Source organism: Diprion similis, chromosome 4 (assembly GCF_021155765.1).
Source record: "Diprion similis isolate iyDipSimi1 chromosome 4, iyDipSimi1.1, whole genome shotgun sequence".
Taxonomy (NCBI): domain Eukaryota; kingdom Metazoa; phylum Arthropoda; class Insecta; order Hymenoptera; family Diprionidae; genus Diprion; species Diprion similis.
In genome coordinates this window covers 17,948,388-17,969,918 of record NC_060108.1, presented here as the reverse complement: position 1 = coordinate 17,969,918, position 21,531 = coordinate 17,948,388, and the positions used below count along the sequence as shown (strand labels likewise).

At 34.6% G+C, this 21,531-nt stretch overlaps 6 protein-coding genes across 9 annotated transcripts in view; 3 read left to right on the top strand and 3 right to left on the bottom strand.

The window, feature by feature from the left end:
* Nucleotides 1-74: 74 nt before the first annotated feature.
* On the bottom strand, nucleotides 75-7,500 carry LOC124405672 (calcium channel flower). Of its 2 annotated transcripts, XM_046880768.1 has the most exons (6): nucleotides 7,377-7,500; nucleotides 7,170-7,290; nucleotides 6,741-6,948; nucleotides 5,908-6,015; nucleotides 5,024-5,193; nucleotides 3,937-4,079 (listed from the first exon to the last, which is right to left on the bottom strand). In XM_046880768.1, the coding sequence occupies exons 1-5, from the start codon at nucleotides 7,377-7,379 to the stop codon at nucleotides 5,067-5,069; spliced, it is 567 nt and encodes a 188-aa protein (XP_046736724.1). In that variant the 5' UTR covers nucleotides 7,380-7,500; the 3' UTR covers nucleotides 3,937-4,079; nucleotides 5,024-5,066. The 2 variants fall into 2 exon arrangements, with proteins under 2 accessions (XP_046736723.1, XP_046736724.1); XM_046880767.1 differs by lacking the exon at nucleotides 5,024-5,193 and having other exon boundaries at nucleotides 75-4,079.
* On the top strand, nucleotides 5,140-13,131 carry LOC124405669. 3 transcript variants are annotated; one of them, XM_046880761.1, is made up of 7 exons: nucleotides 7,895-8,245; nucleotides 8,332-8,565; nucleotides 8,712-8,900; nucleotides 9,120-9,657; nucleotides 9,910-10,186; nucleotides 10,318-10,458; nucleotides 12,667-13,131. In XM_046880761.1, exons 1-6 carry the CDS (start codon nucleotides 8,179-8,181, stop codon nucleotides 10,438-10,440), a joined length of 1,428 nt encoding a protein of 475 aa, XP_046736717.1. In that variant the 5' UTR covers nucleotides 7,895-8,178; the 3' UTR covers nucleotides 10,441-10,458; nucleotides 12,667-13,131. The 3 variants fall into 3 exon arrangements, with proteins under 3 accessions (XP_046736718.1, XP_046736717.1, XP_046736716.1); XM_046880762.1 differs by lacking the exons at nucleotides 7,895-8,245; nucleotides 12,667-13,131 and adding an exon at nucleotides 5,140-5,207 and having other exon boundaries at nucleotides 10,318-10,798; XM_046880760.1 differs by lacking the exon at nucleotides 12,667-13,131 and having other exon boundaries at nucleotides 7,897-8,245; nucleotides 10,318-10,800.
* Nucleotides 10,959-13,058, bottom strand: LOC124405668. Its single transcript, XM_046880758.1, has 6 exons — nucleotides 12,929-13,058; nucleotides 12,753-12,849; nucleotides 12,350-12,607; nucleotides 11,342-12,271; nucleotides 11,180-11,278; nucleotides 10,959-11,087 (listed from the first exon to the last, which is right to left on the bottom strand). The coding sequence occupies exons 1-6, from the start codon at nucleotides 13,003-13,005 to the stop codon at nucleotides 11,016-11,018; spliced, it is 1,533 nt and encodes a 510-aa protein (XP_046736714.1). The 5' UTR covers nucleotides 13,006-13,058; the 3' UTR covers nucleotides 10,959-11,015.
* A 1,149-nt stretch (nucleotides 13,132-14,280) lies between the features above and the next one.
* Nucleotides 14,281-16,014, top strand: LOC124405675 (Sjoegren syndrome nuclear autoantigen 1 homolog). The gene is made up of 3 exons (XM_046880770.1): nucleotides 14,281-14,533; nucleotides 14,869-15,068; nucleotides 15,157-16,014. The coding sequence occupies exons 1-3, from the start codon at nucleotides 14,482-14,484 to the stop codon at nucleotides 15,247-15,249; spliced, it is 345 nt and encodes a 114-aa protein (XP_046736726.1). The 5' UTR covers nucleotides 14,281-14,481; the 3' UTR covers nucleotides 15,250-16,014.
* A 128-nt stretch (nucleotides 16,015-16,142) lies between these two features.
* LOC124405671 (beta-1,3-galactosyltransferase brn) lies at nucleotides 16,143-18,268 on the bottom strand. Its single transcript, XM_046880766.1, has one exon. The coding sequence runs from the start codon at nucleotides 18,040-18,042 to the stop codon at nucleotides 16,774-16,776; it is 1,269 nt and encodes a 422-aa protein (XP_046736722.1). The 5' UTR covers nucleotides 18,043-18,268; the 3' UTR covers nucleotides 16,143-16,773.
* A 499-nt stretch (nucleotides 18,269-18,767) lies between these two features.
* The window catches only part of LOC124405670 (retinoic acid receptor RXR), a 51,332-nt gene continuing 48,568 nt past the window's right edge, over nucleotides 18,768-21,531 (top strand). The window contains exon 1 of the mRNA XM_046880765.1: nucleotides 18,768-19,270. Within this exon, the coding sequence (XP_046736721.1) occupies nucleotides 19,252-19,270 (19 nt within the window). The 5' untranslated portion in view covers nucleotides 18,768-19,251. The remainder of the gene's footprint in view (nucleotides 19,271-21,531) is intronic.

Sequence of the window (21,531 nt, the reverse complement as noted above, 5' to 3'; positions counted from 1 at the left end):
AACTAGCCGAGAAGTATCGAGGAGTTTTTTTTTTTTTAGAATGAATAGACGTCGATAGTTCAACATGTAATATCCAGATTATATCCTATTCATGTATTGACAATTTCATTGCACATCAACATATAATCATGTGTATTATATGTGGTTAAATATTTATTATATTTATATGCATATCGTACGTACAGTGTATTTATAGTATTAATAATTGTATACCCTATTATATGTATAATTATTAAACAATAGTGATCTTAACTCTTAGAAAAGAAAACCAAAGTGTACATACACCTGAATGATCGATACATAAAATTCTCTACGCATTACGCATGAATCGAATGGCTACCTAATCAACAATTCTACTTAGAGCCTGGATTCGAGGAGCGATACAATTGTGTGTATTCATATGCAACCACAGTTTACCGTAATGCAACGTAAATATATGTATATATGTATAAGTTTCACACACAGCGATGCGACGAGTCCCTATAAATAATCCTAACCAGATATAATAGTTGTGATTCGAGCCTAACATGACTAATTACTCACTGGAGGAAGTACATGTGGTCCTTGTTAATTTTGGAAATTTGATTAAAAATATTTTTTATCCACCGATACCCTCATCTTTCTTCATCTTTCGATATACACTTACTGAGTGAAACAGATTTCGTGAAACAAGCCAAATTCATTGTTGATTATTTCTTTAAGCTACAAGCACGCACTAGAAAAAGAGAAAAAAAAAAAAAAAAACAACCAAACAACTCTTCAATGCTTTGATTTCATGTACCCCTTTAGTAAGTAATTCGTTCATCAGATCAGATCAATCGTAACTGTTTCAATTACAATATGTATTGATATATCCTAAAACATTATCCGTCTTAACAATTTCCCGTTGAAATATTTTCCCACTTTGCACTTCAGCTGGTAATCAGCGCGGCGATCGAAACTTGAAATCTTAAACAGCTTTCGGTCGTCACTTACAATCAAAAATAAGCGCAGGCTTGTTCAAACCTTACGCAAGGTATATTGGAAATCGTTGAAATTATACAAATAAGTAACATTTAATTCACAATAATGGAAGCAGTATCTAGCATTTGCATCAGGACCAGAATCTTTGGCATAGCAATTAAATTGTTATTAATTATCGCGTACTGAATGGAAATAAAGAACGTATAGCATTGGTGCAGATACTGCCAGACAAGGTTTTCTTAGGGACAAGCAATCTGCTTGTTATTCATGTAGGAACTGCCATTATACATATTCTCTGATCAATATCGACACTCGATTAGATTGCAAGTAATTGGGATGACTTTCAACAATTATGTAACTAATTCAATAATTCTAAATATTTATACATGTCACTAATCACGTTATATGGGTACATATTATACATGTGATCTATATTTTTTCTAAATTGTATGCATCAATTTACGTTTTATAACAGTCAAATATTTTCTTTTAAAATATATATGCATGTATGTGATTGAGTATTCATGGCGGATATAAATAGTAATTGATAAAATCATAATAATTTTACTATGACGAATGTGTACATGTGTAATTTATATCATATGTACCTAAGCTATTTGGTTAGTGCGGAAGAAATTAATCCATAAAAATTGTTTCCCGATATTTAGTCAACTTTGTACAAAGTATGAAATATCGTGATTCATATTTTTATTTTTCCCCTTTACCTTGACAATATTTCGGAACGTGGAAAGAAACATATAAATCTAACGTGAATTTCAATATGCTTTAGCAACATTATATTTTATTTTCTCTTTTCTCGGAATACCAACAAAAAAATTACATCAGCTGTAAAATTTAGTGAATGCTAAGAAATTCGTTGCATAATTTCAACAAGAATACTAATCGGGAATATGACATTGATATGAAGGCTCGTGTTTCACTGGAATTTTCGTGAAAACTTGAGCCATTTAGGGGTAGTAACGAGGATATCATTTAGTCTTTTACTCTTAATAAATATGTTTTTTAATTTAAAGGAGTCGACAGAAAAATATGTTGTGTAGTAGTTTCGTTGGGATGTGGAATGATAACTCGGCTGTTTGAAAAGTGCAGAGAAAAAACATCAAACAACATTTGGCATAGTGGAATGGCACGTGTTCAAAACACATGATACCACAAGAAAATTCATGACATCATAATTATTGGAATAATAAAACTTGGATCACAATAAAATCAGTTATAATCATAGTGAGCAATTATTAACTTGGCACATTCAGCATTGAAAGGAACAAATGAAAAGGGATGTAAGAACAATTACTAGAATGTGCCAGAATATGTGTATTATGTTAACGACTTTCCTCTTTCCTCTGTCGAAAAAAGTGAAATCAGGAATTTAATAGTACTTGTTAAACTGACAAAATTGGCAATATTTATTTCTCAAATCTAATGGAATCAAGAAGAATCTACATTCTAGAAATTAAACGAAGACACGGATCGGAAGGCTAACAATTAGTCGATGTAAAACCGCAGTGCATTTGACAGAGGGAAAGGAGTCAACCCATTGATGTCCGAAAGTCTATTCCATTATCCGTTAAACTGGTATTGGTACCCTTTTTATCTGTTTGCTCACATAAATCCACTAGATATCGTTTAGTATTTACTAATTTGTGTCCGTTCATTATTTCACATTCACAGCCTGCTATGAAGTAACATCAGAATCGCAGTATACGTACGCATTCAAAAATTGAATTTCTTTGATATAACAATTGTATAATTGGCAACAATTTGTATGAATCAAATACTGGAAAAAATTAATTTACAATTACTTACTAAGACTAACGTAATACTATGGGACAAAGAAAAAAAGGAAAAAATAATTTACTTAAGATTACAACAATTATCACTTATATTGATTTAGACTGCCAAAAAGACTATTCGGTTTACGCAATTACTATCGGTGTGGTTTTATGTCGATTATCGACGTTGTGAAATTTGTTGTTCAATAATAATTTGCATAAAATTAACACATCTGTAGTTTTGTTCGTCAAGACAGGCGGACGTCAACGGGTTAAAAATAAAAATACATCGCTCAATATGCACGTGATAAATTAGCTGTACCGCACAATCCTTTGAAAGACACTTATCAATGACCAGACACACCATTTTTTTAAAAGAAAAATTATATCCACACTTGTATTCAGTATTTGAGATCTTATAACATTTTCCATGCGCGGATAATGTACCAATTATGCCATCAGCTAATTGCTTGAAAATTAACTATTGAATTCAAATGCTGAATACAAAATATAACTTTTGGCTGAACTCGTTGATATTCAAGCACTTTGACACGTTTAAACGTCTGACTTCGTAATAGCTGAGTTTACGAACAAGCAACTAACTTCGACTCAAGACTGGTCGTTCATTTACTTTGGCCTCATAAGCAATAGCTATAACTTATGACATGATTTTGACTACAAATGACAATTTTTTTTTACTTCATTTCGGAGCAACCTGGAGCAACCCGTTGTCTACCTTACCTCGAGTACCTTATATTAAGCAAGTTAACTGCATACATGATTAAAGTATTCCACAAAACTCAGGTAATGTTGGGCAGCTTTTACGACTTGAAGCTATGTGCACGCGTGTATGTGTGCATAGAAATTGCACAATACCATTTCTGAAAGTGAGCTTACCTAAATTTACGAAGCGTAGTTGAAGTTTGAAAATTATACACGCAATGTTTGTTTAATTTACAGTGAAAAATAATCGATTTATAACACACTAGAAAATGATTTCTATAGTCAATCAAACGAATCATTATCAGTTGCTCCGATAGAAATATGTATCATAAATCTACTATGATTATTCGCAAGAAATGAAATTAATCGAATTAAATACATGAACAAAAAACACCGAGATCTATATAGTGATTGAAATTTCGTCAACTCAGCTACTATTTTAATTGATTTAAGACTAACTAATATGATCAGACGTTGCTGTCAGGCGCAATTGAAAATCCGATAGGATGCGCGTTTTCTACAAGCGTTGATCTCATGTTTGAACCTGGTGTTACTTGCGTCTCAACTGCTGCTGCCATTCTCATGTCATCCACCGAAGCTCTGTGAACGAAAAATTAATCCATTAGAGAGTATGACAAGTCAAACCCAAAAATATAATCGTTTCCAACTAGGGATACAGTCAAGATTCCACACAAATTTGACTGCAACATAAACTAAGATTAACCAACGCAATTTATGGAAAGAAAAAAACAAGGCCACCATTCCTATTGATTTGTAACTAACACGTTAAGTCTAGAGCCAATCCGTAGGGATCGACAGTGAACTTTCTGTTTAGGCGGAGTTCGTCCCTGGGGACTGACAGTAAACCGTAATATCAAGGACTGGCACGCCACCTGAACGGAAAGTACAGCAAAATCGGCTCTGCGCTTAATGTGTTAAAGAAACAAATCACTCGCAGTTATTACTCGATTGAAGCAGTTAGGGTCATAGAAGCAGACAAGTGATCGAAACATTAGTATCAATTTTCAAAATAGATGATTAAGCTGTGCCAATACTACTCGCCGTTTGTCAAATAGGAAAAATCGCCATTTGACCTTTAAAATGTGCGTTAATTTTAATGTGTCTTATCCACCCTAACCAACATCATAGTTTAAAGGTTCTTCTCACTACAAATCGTCTAATCAGGCAGAGGAGGAACATGCGTTGTATAGTGAAGAAAAAAATTTATCAACTTAGACAAACATATTTCTGAAAATTGAAAATCTGAATAACAAATTTTGCAAGCATGAAATTATATGTATAACGACACAGCCAATTGACGCAATCAAGTCTTCTGATTAAATAAGCGCTACATTACCGAATGTAATATGATAAATCAAGCTCTGTAACAATATAAAAATAAATACTTTGGAACAGAGTAATAATAATAATAATTAGCAGAGAAGCTACGAGATCGCATAAATACATTGCCTAAACAACTGTAAAAATAAGAGATGCAATTAGATACGTAACAGTGCACATGGTATTATTATTATTATTATTGCCTGATTAGTGAAGGAGCGAGGGTCAAGTAAAAATTTTTCGCGTTTAAGTAGGCCTCCAGACATCAGGATCTTCCATGAGAGTAGTATGATGATCAGATGAGGGAGGTGGGGGACCCTGCGGGGAGCCAACTCCGGGTGAAGTCATTCCTGCCAGGTCAGGCCTAGACCCTCTGTCAGCGATTGTGTGAGTATTTTTAGTAAACCATTAAGCGGTTACCGTATTATTTAGTGACGCCAAAAATCGAAGGCACACAAAATACATGGAATACACAATCAACTTTCAACTTTTCTTTATCAATTCTTTGTTTTAGCAGTTAGTTGCAAGATTATTTTTAATCTATAATTTTCGATGTATCAAATACACAGCAAGTGTTCGATTAAATATTTTTGAAGTCTAATAATTAACTTTTTACAATCGAATCCAATTGTATAGAGCTATTTTTTTTAAATGTATTTTCGTCAAAGTATTTTCACTAGCTAAACGTTTCTTTATACCAATGAAATAAAAGTCTGTTAGCTGAAAAATTTGTTTATTAATGTTAAAAAGAATTATGTCTTCGCTTTAGATTACACAACTCTTTCCTGTTCCAGTTAATTAAAATCCCCAAAGCCCAAAGCAAACAATGAATTATCGACTATAAAACGATACAGATAAGCAGATAGTTTTTGCCAACTAAATAATATTATTGTTAATATAATTATAAACTGGAATGTATATTATCCAATATTATCACGATGCGATTGGCTTTCCAGGTACAGTAGTAGTTTTTGATCTAGATGATTTTATTGGAGAGTTTTTTTGATAATTTTTTGTAAGTTGTACGACGTTTTTAGTGAAACAATGACAAAAAATAAACAAGGTGATTAATAGCGATTATACTCACTTCTTTCCGAGGGACATTAAGCCGTATATTATTCCTGTTGCGAATATCAAACCACTACCAAATATGGTGCCCAATCCAGCATCGAGAATAACAGCTGGAAGCGCAATTCTGAAATAATGAAATAATCAATTACATGTAAAATACATGTATAAAATACTATGGTTGTGTAAAAATAATCTAGGATTTTTAAGGAACAAGAACACAGGCAAAAAACGTTTTGCTGAAAAGCTATTCAGAGTATCCGGTTAGATTAGTTCACAAATTCCCAGAACTTTAGCAGTAAATGTTTTTACGAATAATTTCCAACGCTAAAATAAAGCAAAGCAAAAATTAAGATCATGATTTTGTTCATAAGTATGGGTTTAATAATCATATAATGATGTTTTATTTTTAATTTACTATGTTTAACCAGTAAATATACTTATTTATACAAAGTGTATAAATTCTAAAATGATGTCTTTATTTTATCTATTCTTGTTATACTAAATTTTTGTTGAAAGATAATCAGCGTACAAACCAATACATGATAACGGAGGGAAATCTCATGATTAATTGACTGTGATAACAGAAGAACAAGATATCTAACGGAAATCAAATATCGCTAAACACATGCGAGTAAAATATCCAGTGAGAATAGTTACGAATAATGAAGTTCCAACAGTGAAAGGAAACAAAGAGATATATTGAATAAATTTGAATAACGCTGGTGAAACTTGGAAATATTTCAAACCATTTTCAAGTTATCAATAAATTCAAGCATATTCCCAGGAATGTTGAATAGCAGATTACTGCTGTTCCATTCAATCCAATTCACCTCTACCGACGATACTTACAGGCAATAAACAGCGGCTCTTTGCCAATAAGGTTTTCGATCCACCCAGTCACTGAGGTTCTGTACAAAGTCGATGAAAAGACAGCAGCATGGCGCCTCAATTATAATGACGAGAAAACCTGCGACCATCTGCCACATGCCAGCGATCAGAGCAGATACCGATCCTGTTATAATACCAACGCAACCCCATGCTCCGAGGAGGATAGCAACTGAAATATGTCATCAGAGATTATTCGTTAAACCAGCGTGTAACCCAGAAGCTTGCAAAATAATGCTTAATCGACACGAGTAATAGCTTGATTACAGTTCAAGCCTTGTTTGTAATTTTTTTCACACGGAAAAGTAAAATTGTGAAATTGTGATCTGAGAAAATAAATAGTGAAAATTAGGTTAGCTTGATTCTTAAAGAAATATTCACGCTGTTACTCACAAAAACCACCGATTGTTCCTACGCCGCGACCAGCGTACTTCATCCACCAAGGCACTTCATCTTTGGTGACTGGATCCTGTCCGGGTCTTTCCATTATTGACGCTATTTTATCGCCGAAAGACTGGAGAAAACGATGAACAATATTAACGAAAATGTCACGTGACTCAAGGGTCACGTGAATCGGTTTAGTTTACAGTTTATACATACCATTGTTTAAGCTATTTGTTTCACTAAATATTTAATCGCTAATATTTCTAATACAGCTGACAGGACAGCAGGAGAATTCTGTTGACGTGAGGAAAATCGACCCACAGATATATATTAGTTATCGATGTCGCCGATAGAGGTTGAACCTTCAGGCATCTTCATTGCTTCAGGTAAGCTCACTGCCCATGAGCAATGATAAACAACGTGACGGAGTCGACGCGAATTTCTAACCTCGCAGAAATAAACAATTTAAGATAATGAGACGTTAGTTATTAATTACTAATTTTCGAATGCGCATTTTTCATACCCTGAAAATACAGATCATGGTATCTTTCATTCTTACGTATTTATTGAGATTATTCGTCTGAGATTTCATCACAACGTGATGATTCACCCAGATCAGATAAAGATACAAATATCAGTGCAATTCGTCACTTGAGTAACAGCGCCAATCTTTCGGCTCCTAAAGCTGTGCTGACGAATCTATTATTATTTATTGACTCTTATGATGTTATGTGACCTCTTTGTCACCTTGTAGGTACAGGGGATCAACGCAGGCTTACATTTGGCAACTCTGGTGAGTTGTTGACATTAAATTCGATGACATTAAATTCGAAGAAGGAAGCTCCAAAATCGAAACCTGACCACTTTAAAACACGAGCTTACAACCGCTTTTGACTGCCGTTGTGCACAACATGTTCAATTCAGCACTTTCACCGTTGATAAATAGATACTTGACTGCATAATGTATTGATGAGTTTCTCCCTGCGATCGATTGAATATAGTAAAGGACGTGTCTGCAATGAAGAGACAAAAAGTATCCAACTCGGACCTGGATTTATATTTGAGAAAGATACTTCAAAATAAAGGTGAAAGTCAATCATTTATCGTACTTATAAATAAACAACATTACCCATAAGTTCTTCCAAGTCAATTTTTCCTATATTATTTTCAGAATACTCACTGAATGCTGTTAACAACTATGGAGACAGTCTATTGCATCTAAGCGCAGCTAACGGCTGCACAGAATCAATAAGGACTATTTTTAAAAAAAATCCTCATTGCAACATTGATAGAAAGAATAAGTTCGGCTGGACCCCTTTGATGCAGGCTATTCGGGCCAACAAACTTCAAACAGTTGAAGTGCTTATAGAATATGGCGCTGATTTAACTCAGAGGAACTATTTGGGTACATAATTTAATTTCTTGTTCCTTCGCTTGTATTATATCACAGTAATATAGTCTCTTCTACATACTTGTTTTTCCTTATACTTTTAATTTTCATATATCATTGATATTCCACAAGCAAGTTAATCCAGGAAATGTTTCTCTTAGGCACCTCAATACTCACGCTGGCTGCTGGAATAAGCCACGAGATGTTTGAAGTAATCTATAAAGCTCACCCTTCGATGCTAGCAAATTCAGTACATGATGATGTTACACCACTATGCGTTGCTGCTACAAGAAACGACAAGAAGCTATTTTTCAAGCTCTTGAGTTTGGGAATGAAAATAGAAGATGAAAGTACGTTACCATTTTAAGGCTTGTCTAATTAATTAGTAAGTCAGTACAGTTTGATCAATCTAATTGAAGCACACATCAAGACCTACACATCCATGCATTTGAATGTGAAACTAAATTTCCTGCTCTTGAGATTTTTTATCAAAAAACAATGATTAACACCAATTAACAAATTATCATCTTTTCTTCATCACTTGTTACATCAAATTAATTTTATACTAGGTATATACACTCATCTAGTGATGCAGCAGTCTACAATTCCAGAAATCCGAGCCCTAGCTAAATCACAATGTGATGTAAATAACTATTGGAACAATACATCAGATAATATCCCGATTAGAAGAGAATCAGGAAGCACAGATGATGACTACTATTGTGACAAAATCTCTACTGATAATAAAAGTTCAGGGCTTGCTCCAAGATCGAGTACAAGTATTTCATCAGAGGAAAGAAATCTAAAATTGAAATCAGAACTTGTGAATGATGAAGTAATGACAAAAGAAGTGAAACCGCCAAATCTTAATTTGCTTTATGTGAAAGAGCTTTATTTTCAAAATAAAGCCGTGATATCTCCAAACTTACTTTACAATTTAGACTCATGGTTTTCTAAGTCACCAAACCTCATATCGGCTTCAAGTCCAGTCCAAAAGCCGACAAAGAAAGCAGATTGCATATTCTATCGTCCTAAACAAAAAGAACGCAGCATCTTCACATTTGATAAACCACTTGATAGCCATACGCTAGCACTTCCGCTCCAGAGGTAATTACTGATGGTGAATAAAATTCGATCTATTTAAAATAAACTATACTTTAAATCTGCATGTAAACAATGACAATTCGAATAATGGTAAACTCTGATTCCACAATTTCGAAGAGTGCATAGCAGAATCTTAAATTTTGTTGAAGCTAGTTTTCAGCACTAGCCCAGGAGATTGTATGAAACTCAACTTATTGAACTGTCCATCGATACCAATCTGAGATCAATTATAAAGTGTTTTTAACATAATTTCAGAACGCGTAATATTCATTCGTTGACTTCCAAGATCGCTGATCATTCAAAAACGGACCAAATCAACCTCACCTTTGAACCACAATTCAGTCCTGCTCGATCTCCTTGTTTGCCATTAGATTTCGAGGATGAAGATGTCTGTGGAGAGGATACACCCACACCCCCACACTATAAAACGCCACCTCGTGGAATGGTTCTTAATTCAGAACAGGCCAAACTTGTTACAGTATTGAAACAATTTGACTTGGCTCATCATATCTCAACATTCTTAGCAGAAGAGGTGTGTATGAATAATCTGAAATAAGCTTCTAATCTACGAATGGTATATTCTCATGTTATTCATTATTAAATAAATTAAATTTATCAAAAAATTTTATGTATTTAACTAATGAGTCAATTTTTCTTACTCAGGTCGATATGAGCTTATTTCTAACTTTGAATGACCAGGACCTAATAGAGATTGGAATAGTAAGTGAGCGGGATAGAAAAGCACTGTTAACAGTGGTTGATGCTTATACGAAACACGAAAAATAGTAAATACGGCTGGAAACGGTAGGTAGCATTAAGCAATGAGTGAAATAATAGACGTTCGTATTTTATATTTATTTTATTCGTTACTATAATCAAAATGTGTAATTTATTACTGACTGAATTATTTATTGACTGACTAATTACATGCTACACTCGATCTTTGAATTGATTCTATATCAAAACGAGGGTAGCATTGTTACTTTATATTTAGGCAGTATAACAAAGTTTAAAGTTAGAATAGATAAGCAATGATCTCATGAAATTTTTAACCAACACAGTGATTTTGCTCTATGTATCGATAGTATATTTAAATCTGAGGACTTAATACCTGTGAATTAGACTCTAATGAAATATTTTTTATACCTCATATGAAACTTTTAAAAAAGAATTCTATAAAATGTTTTTAAAAAATACAGTATTTGCTCTAACATACTGGAAAGTTTCAATCATTCCCATATGGTTGACTGGTTATAAAATTCCATAAGTAAATGAGGTCAACTGGTAATTATTCAATAGTACTATATTATTATCTTAAAAAAAAACATGTTGAAAAATATCGATTGACAATGAATTGCAGATTATTCGGTAAATCCTTTTTGGCAGGGTGTTGAGATTTTAGTATATTGCCCTTCTTTCTTAATTTCGCCACACTACAAAACAGAAACAATTTTCAATATTATCAATAATTACATATAGTACTATGGGATAAATGTGCATTTTTTCTGATAATTCTTGCAATTACCAGTTCTATTTTTCCGCTACTTTGAATGGCCAAGCACGTTTGAATAAGCTTCGGCATTGAAGGTTTTATTGGCACTTTCGCAAAATGGCTTACATTTACCTGAAAATTTGTGAGTTTCGAATCAGGTAAAAAAAATTGAATTACCTACGTGTGATTACATACCTGCTTTTTCTCTCTAAAGTAGGAGTCGATATCATTTGTTTTAAAGTTTCTTTTTTGCATGTGCTTTTTCGAATTTATTGTACATGTTCTTTGAGTTTTTACTTTCCTACCAAACAACTGATTAAATTTCAATTTTGATAACGGTTTGATTTTCCCAGACTGTTTGTCCTCCTGTAGTGAAGTGCAAACCAAATCTATGCTCTTGTTACACTGCACTTCATTAGGAATATCGGTAAAATAATGGCTTTTCACTTCCAATACACTATTGGGTCCATTAACTTCATTCTTATCAATGTCACTTTTCTCCGTGCACAAAGCAATATTCTCATCCACTAACCCCACATGTAAATTCTTTTCATCTAATCCTGCACAAAAATCGTTTAAATCAAAGCTACTTCTTTTACGTAGCATATAATTTAACGATACGTCGTCCAGTTCTTCACTAATTTTATTTAATGATTGTGATTTATCAGAATCAGATTTGATCAATTCAGATGAACACATAGTTTCCACTTTTATGTTATGGTTATCAGATAATCGTAAAGAGCCCGGTTCCTCAATACACAAATTGGAAGGATGCGGTGAAATCTTTGATTTCTTTTCTGGAGGAAAGAACTTTTCATAACAATCTGCTAGGATTCTTTTATCAGTGAAACCTGTGCTCTGAAATTGTTTCATATTGAGAGCATCCTTCAGGTTTTTTTCTTTTATTACATTATGCATCAATCTCGAGGGGCCTGAATTATTTGAAAGTGTGGTTAAAGCACCGAGGTAATTTACATCAATCTGGGCGAGATAATTAACAGGCAATTCGTTGCCAGGATTCGAACTACTCTGAGAATTGCATGGTGTAAATTTTTTATTCGAAATTTTGTTAGTACTCCGTGCTACCCATGATGACTGGTTTGAAATATTCTCCTTGTGATCATTCTGAAAAGAGATGTACAAAACAAATTGTCATTTCTATATTCAGTTCCATATGAATTGTCTATGCAATTTTTCACGTACCTTTTGCCAGCTATCTGAAGGTGGTCGTGAGGTTGGTTCCTGTAATTTTAGCGTCGAACCACAAATATTGGGTACTCTTTCAGTGAGATCTTGAACGAACTGCTTCGTTATATGTTCTCCATTGTCTGGGAAAAGCTGTGTGGGTTGGACAGACTTCACACAACAGCTAGGATAGTGGTAGAAGCTTTGTTCAGACCAGGGAAAACACACTTGATAATAAATCAGTCCAACATCACTTTCTGGTAGATTGTAGCCATACTAAAAAATAAGTGCACAGTATTTTTCAGTCATGGAGATTGAATTCTAAATTCACTTAGATATGAACTTTGACGACAGAGATCGATGAACAGATATTCGAATGAATAAAAGATGATGGTTTTCATACGAGTCAACATTTACTGACCATATTTTTCCAGTATTCCTTCAGTTGTTGGTAGCTGCTGAAGGAACAAGTTTGTGGAATTTTTTTGGATATGGATATTACTTTTCCTTTCTTGAAGCTGGAGAAGAATGAGGTCATTAAATTTTTAAAAACAAGCACAGATATTTCAATCATGAGAAACAAATAATGGTTGTTACCTAGGTAAAACGTGGACCCATACTTGTGATTCTGATTCTGATCCGTTGAGATCAATAAAGCCATTCTCGTTTTCCATAAAATTTTCAATTACTTTCAAAGATAATGAAAAATATCTCAACGACAATTCAGGAACACGGATACAGAGTGGTGATATAAAAAAACATGGCTTCGTATCTGTTCAAAGAATTATATTGGTCAATGAATTTTCAACTGTATAAACTTAATTGTGAATAGAAGTATGCACAAATCTTCAGTTTAAACATCATTACAATTTAACATAATTTCCATGGAGATTGCTTCTGTTGGTAAATCCAGTGAGACAAGAAAGTCTTTCCCTTTCAAAAGATTGTTATCGACTCTGTTCCACTCAGGAGCAAGTTTAATTGATATTGTATATTTTAAGCAGGCTTTGTAAACCTTCTGTGTAACATCCATGACTTTGGAGCACTTGAAAAATGAGAAGAATTTGTTTTATGATTGTGACCCAGCCAAGCTCATGTGAGTATGTGACAATATTTCATTTGGCAATTCCAGTTGAATTTTCATGTAATGAAAACAAGTGGCGAAAAGATAGTAATAAAATGCATCGCATGGCCAGAAGGGAGTGTGAAATGATAATATATAAATGCTGACCGCATCACCAAAAGAGAAATTTAAAAGAAAAAATTATTTTCAAAGTTAAATTCAACCTTAATGTCCATTTCCTTGAGCTTTTGCTGCACTTGGCCAGTTTCAAGTAACTCTTTCGGTGCTACAATGTGTATGTTGCCCTTGCTTGTCGTCATTGGAGAAACGATAATATCCGGCAATGCATGAATTAACAATCTGGGAAAATTATGTTTTATTCATTAATTACCCGTAACTGTTCAATCAGATTATCAAAAAAAAAAAATCAATAGAATCATACAGGTCAATATTTAAAAAATTAGAATCAATTCTCATGATTACCGGCATTTCAATATGCGCCAATGATGCCAGGAATTAACTAACGAATTTTGGACCTGTAATGAATCTATCTCTCCCACGAGGCAGCGCAATTTATTTATACTCGGAATTGACGCTGAAAGTAATTTTCCGTCTGTATTCATCCTTCTTTTTGTTATGACAAATCAATTTCGGCAATGAAATTGAGTTTATATCATTTTATGAAATGGTCACTAGATATAATACGCGTTTAACGCTGAGAATAATTATAAGTTCGAAATGTTGAGATATGATCAATTCAGCTTGATGGTATTAGTTCTAAATGCAAGTTTAATAATGCGTATCGAAGTTGAATGTTAAATTTTTGAAATTCGAATGTATAACGGTGGCGCCCTCGCTTCCGTAGTAATCGAGATCGAAAACAATATCGAAGTGTGGAGTCAACTTCAGAGATGTTGATGTCGAGACGAGATTTGTCGCGACGCGATTTCGTAATCACAATTGTTGTCAAACAAATGTTCGGATTTTCGATGATACTACAAGTATTATGTAGAACGTGTGGATAAATTCCCTTTAACATGAATAAAGTGTTATTATATCCGGCTTAATTAATATCCTGAAATTGATTATGTCTCAACACGGTGCTGCGCTTCAAACCTATAATCAAGAACTTGTGAAATGTAAGTTGAAACAAAGCATTGAACGTAACCTAACTTTTCTATTATTCAAATCTATTTTAATTTTTTACCGAAAATTCGCATAAAGATTCAGTGCACTGTATAAGTATTTATTATTAATTATTTAACTAACGAATTAGTTTTATATATCTGGACGTTCACAATAAATTTTCATTGTGGTATTAGTCATGATAATGCCAGAACGGTGAATTGTCGCAAATAAGAGAAGGCGGAAAAAAATATGCACTTTGAAACATTTCTGTTAAACAGTCCTGCTAAAATAAAAAGAGACAATATTCAAAAGGAATAATTTATTTACTCAATTTTTTCATTAAAAGGTCTGGAGGAGATGAAGTTACGACGGACGGAATTGCAGGTGCAAATTGACTCCCAGGAGGAGGAAAAGAACAATCTTCAAAGGGAGATAGAAAAGATGTCGTACAAATTAACGCAGTTGAATGAAAGTTTGGCAAAGAGAATAGCGGCTAGAAATGATTATGATCGAACAATTGCCGAAACTGAATCTGCTTACATGAAGGTGAAGTTTTATTTTTCATCACATATTCCGGAGTGTTCAGTTCTTGAATTTTTATCTTTTTTCGTTTTTTTTCTTTTCATCGTTACAGATTTTGGAAAGCTCTCAATTGTTACTCAATATGCTAAAAAGAGAGGCGACGTGTTTAGACCAGAGCCTTCTAAAAGCTAACACCGATAAGTGACAATAACTAATTGATTAAAACAATGGGGTGAAGTCAAATTTACATACTTTGAAATTTATTTATTTAAATATATCAAACATCTCTTAGTACACTTGGAGTAAGATTAAAAATGGAGGGAACAAAAACAAAATAAATTATAGGAATAACTATTCAACTGAAAAAGCTACAAGGATCTAAGATAGTTATTAATATACACCAAGTACAAAACTGTAAATATATATATGTGAATGTAAATTATCTTAAAACTATATTGATGGCTTATTGTTCATCGGATTTTTAAACTTTATACATATCTTATTCTTGACAACGTTTTACAAATATTTAAATAGGTATTACGATCTTCAACTTGACTGTACAAAGCCAGTTAACGTGGGTCTGTCTGAAAGAGTATCAAAGTTTATAAAGTCAATAAACACGATTTTCTAATATAGTAGCACCACTCGTATTCAACTACAAAGTCTTGGTCTTGGGGCCTATCTTACAATTAACGATAGTCTAGCTGCGCAATTATAAGAAATCTACTTATTTTACAACTTTGGGATAATCTAAAATTTAGCGATGCGTAATAAAGTAACACAAATTTATGTGTTACAAATTCAACTCCTCCGCATTAATTCTGAAGTTGCAAAATTATATTTTTTTGTTCGATGATTGGTTACATTAACGTTACTAACTTCAACCTCGTAGAATTTAGTATTCAGCATTAGAGCATTTTCAAGATTCTCTTTCCATAAATAGATACAATACAAGTTTTTTTAGCAATTACAATATCATTTCAATTAGAACAGTACACATAGATGGTCAGTCTTGCCATTATTTAATATTTCTTTCAACATCAATACTTATAGAATTCACTTCATAATTAACTGACATAGCATTTCTGAGGTCTTTTCTTTGTACTAAGTTTACAATGATACATTTTAAGGATTATTTTTAAGAATAACAATTATAAGTAATTTTAATGACACTAAAATTAAATCATGACTACATACTAATACGAGTTTAATACAAAGGTGATACGAAAATTCAAAATGATCTAAGAAAAATGTTGATACTTGAGCGAAGCAAAAAATACCCATATTACAGTGGAAATATGTATGGACAAATGGAGCTCTTCTAAATTTAAAGCTAGATGAATGCGAAATTTTATATGATCGATAGATAAACGTTGAACCTATATATTTTGAAATTCAGAAAAGACATTATTACACACTAAGCTTTATGACTAAGATAATTTAAAAATCTATGCACTGCACTGAAACTTCCAGATCTTAAATCACAGTATACTGTGATTAGCACCTAATGAAGTTTCTAATATGATTTTGGGAACAATACCTAATAAACATTAGTATTTTTCTAATTAAATATTACACAACAAGAATAACTAACATGGCTTTTACATGAATTGTTGACATTGGTAAAAGACCAAAACAAACAAATCATATAAAAAGTATCGATTTCAGATCTGAAACCTCCCTTACAGAGAAGTCAAAATATGAATATATCACTTGATTGTCTGAATATCTAAGCATATCCCAAAGCCTTCTGTTCATTCCATACTCTCAATAGTTCGTTTGGATCACCATAACCATGAGAAGCAATGACGTACTTATAATTGTACTTCGTATAGTCTTTTTTATAAAAATAAAAATCGTCGCAATGAAAAGGTTCGATATCTATCTTCTTGGCAATTAGTCCCAAGTAGATATCATCGAATCTGAAATGCTTCGTGTAAAAGCTGGAATAGTACATATCAAGCAGCGCTTCCTTTGAGAGAATATAAGCTCCGGCAGTTACATATGGCGGCCATAGATGGTAAGGGTACTCATCCAAGGAAACGTACCACTTGGACGTCTTGTGCCTGTGCGGTGCAGAGACAAAAACATATCCGGTAAACAAGCGAACGTCTTCCGGTAGTTCGAAATCAAATATCTGCCTCTTGGTCCTGTTTTTTGCAGTGGCTACTGCACTTGGGTGTAGAGTTTTGTTGTGCGAGTACCACCCAGGTTTCCTTCTGGCAATTATTTTTTCCCTAACAGTCGCCCTACGCATCCGAGGATATAAATGTTTTTTGGAATGTTCGGAAGGCTCCGAGTATTCTGGTCCTTTCGGATCCTTCAGGTAGTCGGGGTAGCGAGTCGGGTGTCTAACAAACTTGAGAATGTTTTTGAGGGAAACATACATGTCGTCATCGACAAACATGTAGAATTTTGAATTATGACAGTACTTTACTGCCCATTTGAATCCCATCATTGTTTTTATGGTATTATTGAAGTAGGTGTCAACAAAGTCGATCAACACGATATCCTTGTGCTTTATCGCCTCAGCTTTTAGACGTGCCTCCAATTCCGGATTCTCTGGTGATCTGCCTACCAGGAACACCGTTCTTATCGGCACATCAGAAAACCGTTTTTCAAAGCCCCATGAATTCCTGATCCCAATTCGTCTGTCGAAATTGTTTACCGCCGATTTGACAAGGAAAACCAAACGCAGATGTCTGTGCTCGTGCTCAGTGCACTTTTCTTTGAGGTCGTAGATAAAAGTGTAATTGTAATCGTTGATCGGTTCCACATCCGGTTTTTCGTTATTACGAAGCTGTGTAACAAATTCGTGGATCTCTCCGTTATACGGATACCTGAATGAATCGTGATAGGAGGTCTCAAAAACGTGAGTGAATACGCCGAAAAAATCGAGGGTTGCGATCACTATGAAACCGAAACAAATGTATTTCATTTTCATCTTCGATACGAGGATGTAGAGCTTTTGTAAAAGCGGTTGTAATATGCAAAACATTGTTCTTTGATAACCTAGAACATTCGAATGTCACTTGGTGTCACTCCGAGTTTTTTTTACGCTAAAGAAATACAAAAATAGAGAATAAAAGAAGTCTATTTCTCATTGATTGTCTTTGACAAGGCACAACCCTACGATCGGTGTCAACGATAAACACAACCCGTGTTAAGTATTCATTAAATTCTAGATAATTTTAAATTTATAGGTTAGGATTCCGCTGAAAACTACACTGTAGTAATATATATATCAGTGACTGTAGCTATTGCCATTAGTCCGACGGGTCTAAGGTAGGTCCGGTAGGTCCAATTGTCAACATCAGATGACGTACGGTACAATCTGAGGCCGCAGTAATGGTTGAGCCTTCGGTCGTGACGGTGGTTTACGCTGAATTCATTATTCGAAGACGAAAAGCAGTTTCTTCATCGTCAATTGACATTAGTATACCATGATAAAAAATTATTTCTAAGCATTGATTAATCAAGTGACGGCTTTTACTTTATCATAATTACAAAAAACCAGCCAATAAACGTGTAGATCAAAATTCGGTGACTTTGCAAAGCGAAATTAAATTCGTAATGATTAAAGTGAATGTGAAAGCAGTGATTAATTATTGTAAAAATTAAAACCAGTTCGTCGATAAATTGTCAATTCGGCCTCAGACCTATGGAAGCACCACCGGCGTCTGTCTAGCTGTAAATAGAGAAAGAGCTAGTTTCCAAGTGGAGTTCGCCGTCACGAACAGCCCGTAGTTTCGGTACGAACAACAGTCTCGCAACTCGGGCGAATGAGATGTGGGAAGAAGTATGATTGGCGTGTTGAAAATAGGGCGGGAAAAGTAGCGCCGGTAAGGTGGCGCCACCTGTGGCCGGCTGTCGCGATACAATTGTTAGTCAAAACATCATCGTATTTAGGGTTCTATTTATAGTAATGCACCCGTAACGTATTATCCCAGATTGTTTTTGGTTGAATGAAATAATCGAGGTTATACAGTGAAGGTTATGACTGTAGTAAGAAAATTTTGGAAAAGTTCAACGACCCTGTGGTAAATGTGACAAGAATGGTACGGACCTACGGCCATGTTTACACTGTAGCGAATTCTGATCAATCGGGGGCCCTAAATTAAACGGTGTTTGTTGAAAGAACAGTTGGACTTGGATTGGTAAGTGAATCGGTGACCATTTGGATTACTAACGGCGATCAGCGTCGGCGATGGATACCAGCGACAGGGGTGAGAGCTATTCATTTATACATTTAAACATCACCCATCAATATTGTTGAGCGAGAGCGAGGAAGAGAGCTCTGACACGAATCGAACCCGGGGAGCAATGGCAGTGTCAGGGTCGTAAGAAAACTAGTTCACTGACACCCTTTCACCCCCAGTTTGTTTAAACAAACGCTCATATTTTACGGCAAAGATCCGTCAAGTAATACCGCGATAAATTCCCTATTACAGCATCACCATCACCTCCGTAATAATTCATTGAAAAAAGGTCACCCACCGCTCTCCTCGAAATCTGTGTCACGCAGTCTACTCTTGTCTCCGACTGTACCGATGAAATTTTAACCCACTATTACTGTCTTGGTTAACAAATTTTTACGCCAAAGAACTTAATGCCACATTATTATAATATATACCCGTACAAGATTTTCTTGTCTTTTTTTCAAATTTTCTTTTCTTCTTCCAACCCGAATACCGAGGAACAAAACGATCGTTACTCCTTGTAAACAAACGTACAGCTGGTACGACACATGGATGCGTACACTCAAAGCTGTCACGTTTACACCGAGTTTATATTCCGTTCTTTCGAACGGAGTTAATTAGGTCAATTATACACAGACGATTTGCCTTGTGTTGTTGTTATACCTCGACTCCCCCCCCCCCCCCCCCCCCCCGCTCACCATTACCCAGTCGTATTTACCTGACGCAGAGTTTATCGGCACCTCAAATACCTCGGAATGCGTATGACACATACTTCTAATGGGTGTACGACCTCTGGGTCTCGATATACGTGGGAATATTGTCTCGTGCAGGCCCGTTATTTCGGAATATGTTTAAAGTTACCGATTTTGCAAGAAGGCGACTCTGGCCTAACCACCTGCCTACCTCTGTCCCGATCTCATGTATTTAAGTATTTTCAAGGACGTTCTATTCCATTAGCAACAACTTTCATGGATCAACAGTCTATAATGTACATATATATTCTAATTCCTGTATACGTTTGTCGAATTTGATTCGTACCGTATCGTCTATCTCTAGACTGACGGTTTTTTTTTCCGATCTACACTTTTAATGATGTTCTAGAGTCTTTCGTTGATCTTTTCTCCTTTTTTTCCATTACTCTGGAATTCGATTAATCATTTTCGGTATTAATAGATGAGAACTGTTTGCACAATTATCCATTGTCATTCAATTGATTAATTCGCACAACTCCAAGAATAAGAACCGAAAGAACAAACAAACCAAAACGTTTATCAGTACGAATCTATATCTACGTTAAAGATAAAATTTTTTTGAGATTTAGCAGAATGATAATCGAGTGAAAAACAATCGTTTCCAATAAAACGGAAGCATGAATCATCCTTAATTTTATGGAACAATATGCGATTTGGGCTTAAAATATATATAAGAGTTTTGACTTTCGTTCATTTGCGCATGATTTATGATTATAAACATATATGTCGTCTGAATTTGTGCGTCAAGAAGTCACCGCATGAGCAAAGAAGTGAAATGAAATCGAAGCAAAAGAGAATATCCCTTGCGTAAATACGCTGGGTAACAAAAGTGTTTTGAGGGAGAAATTTTAAGTAAATAACTCTTCTTTTTCTTCTCTCTATCTATGTAAATTGGAAATAAATGCTCTTCCGCATTAATGCCGTTCGCCGTTGAAATAATCAAGAAAAAGGATCCGTACTACCGACGACGAGTATCTTTGCACGTTATTGATGCAATCTTATTTTTTAATCAATCTGATAGCCGATAGGGTAAACGAAAAATTTCTTTTCACGCGACCACCACTTTCAACACGACGCATCTAATGCTACAAAGTGTCATCGTTGATAATAAATGACGAACGGAAAAATAGGCCGGATTTTATATTGCGAAACAAATGTGTGCAGGCCTTGTGTCAGGCAGCACAATAAATTTCGTCGTCGTCGTCGTCTTCGTCAAGGATACCTAAATTATACATACCGCACTATCGCCAAAAACAACGTGCGTGCCGTGCGGGCTTATTTCACATTATTATTCTCGCATATAGGTACACATAACGTTGCTGCTGATTAAGGGGTCAGAAAAATTTCACGCTATACCCACCTATTTTCGCAACTCAGCAGATACATAAGTATACATGTATGTATGTAAATAATGCAGGCATAGTTACGTACCTACGATACTAAACACGGTGAGAAAATTGTCGTTGCGTCGTTGGTTTCAAAAATTTCCACTTTCAAACAGCACCTTCGGCACTTATTGTCAGGCTATCTTGAAAA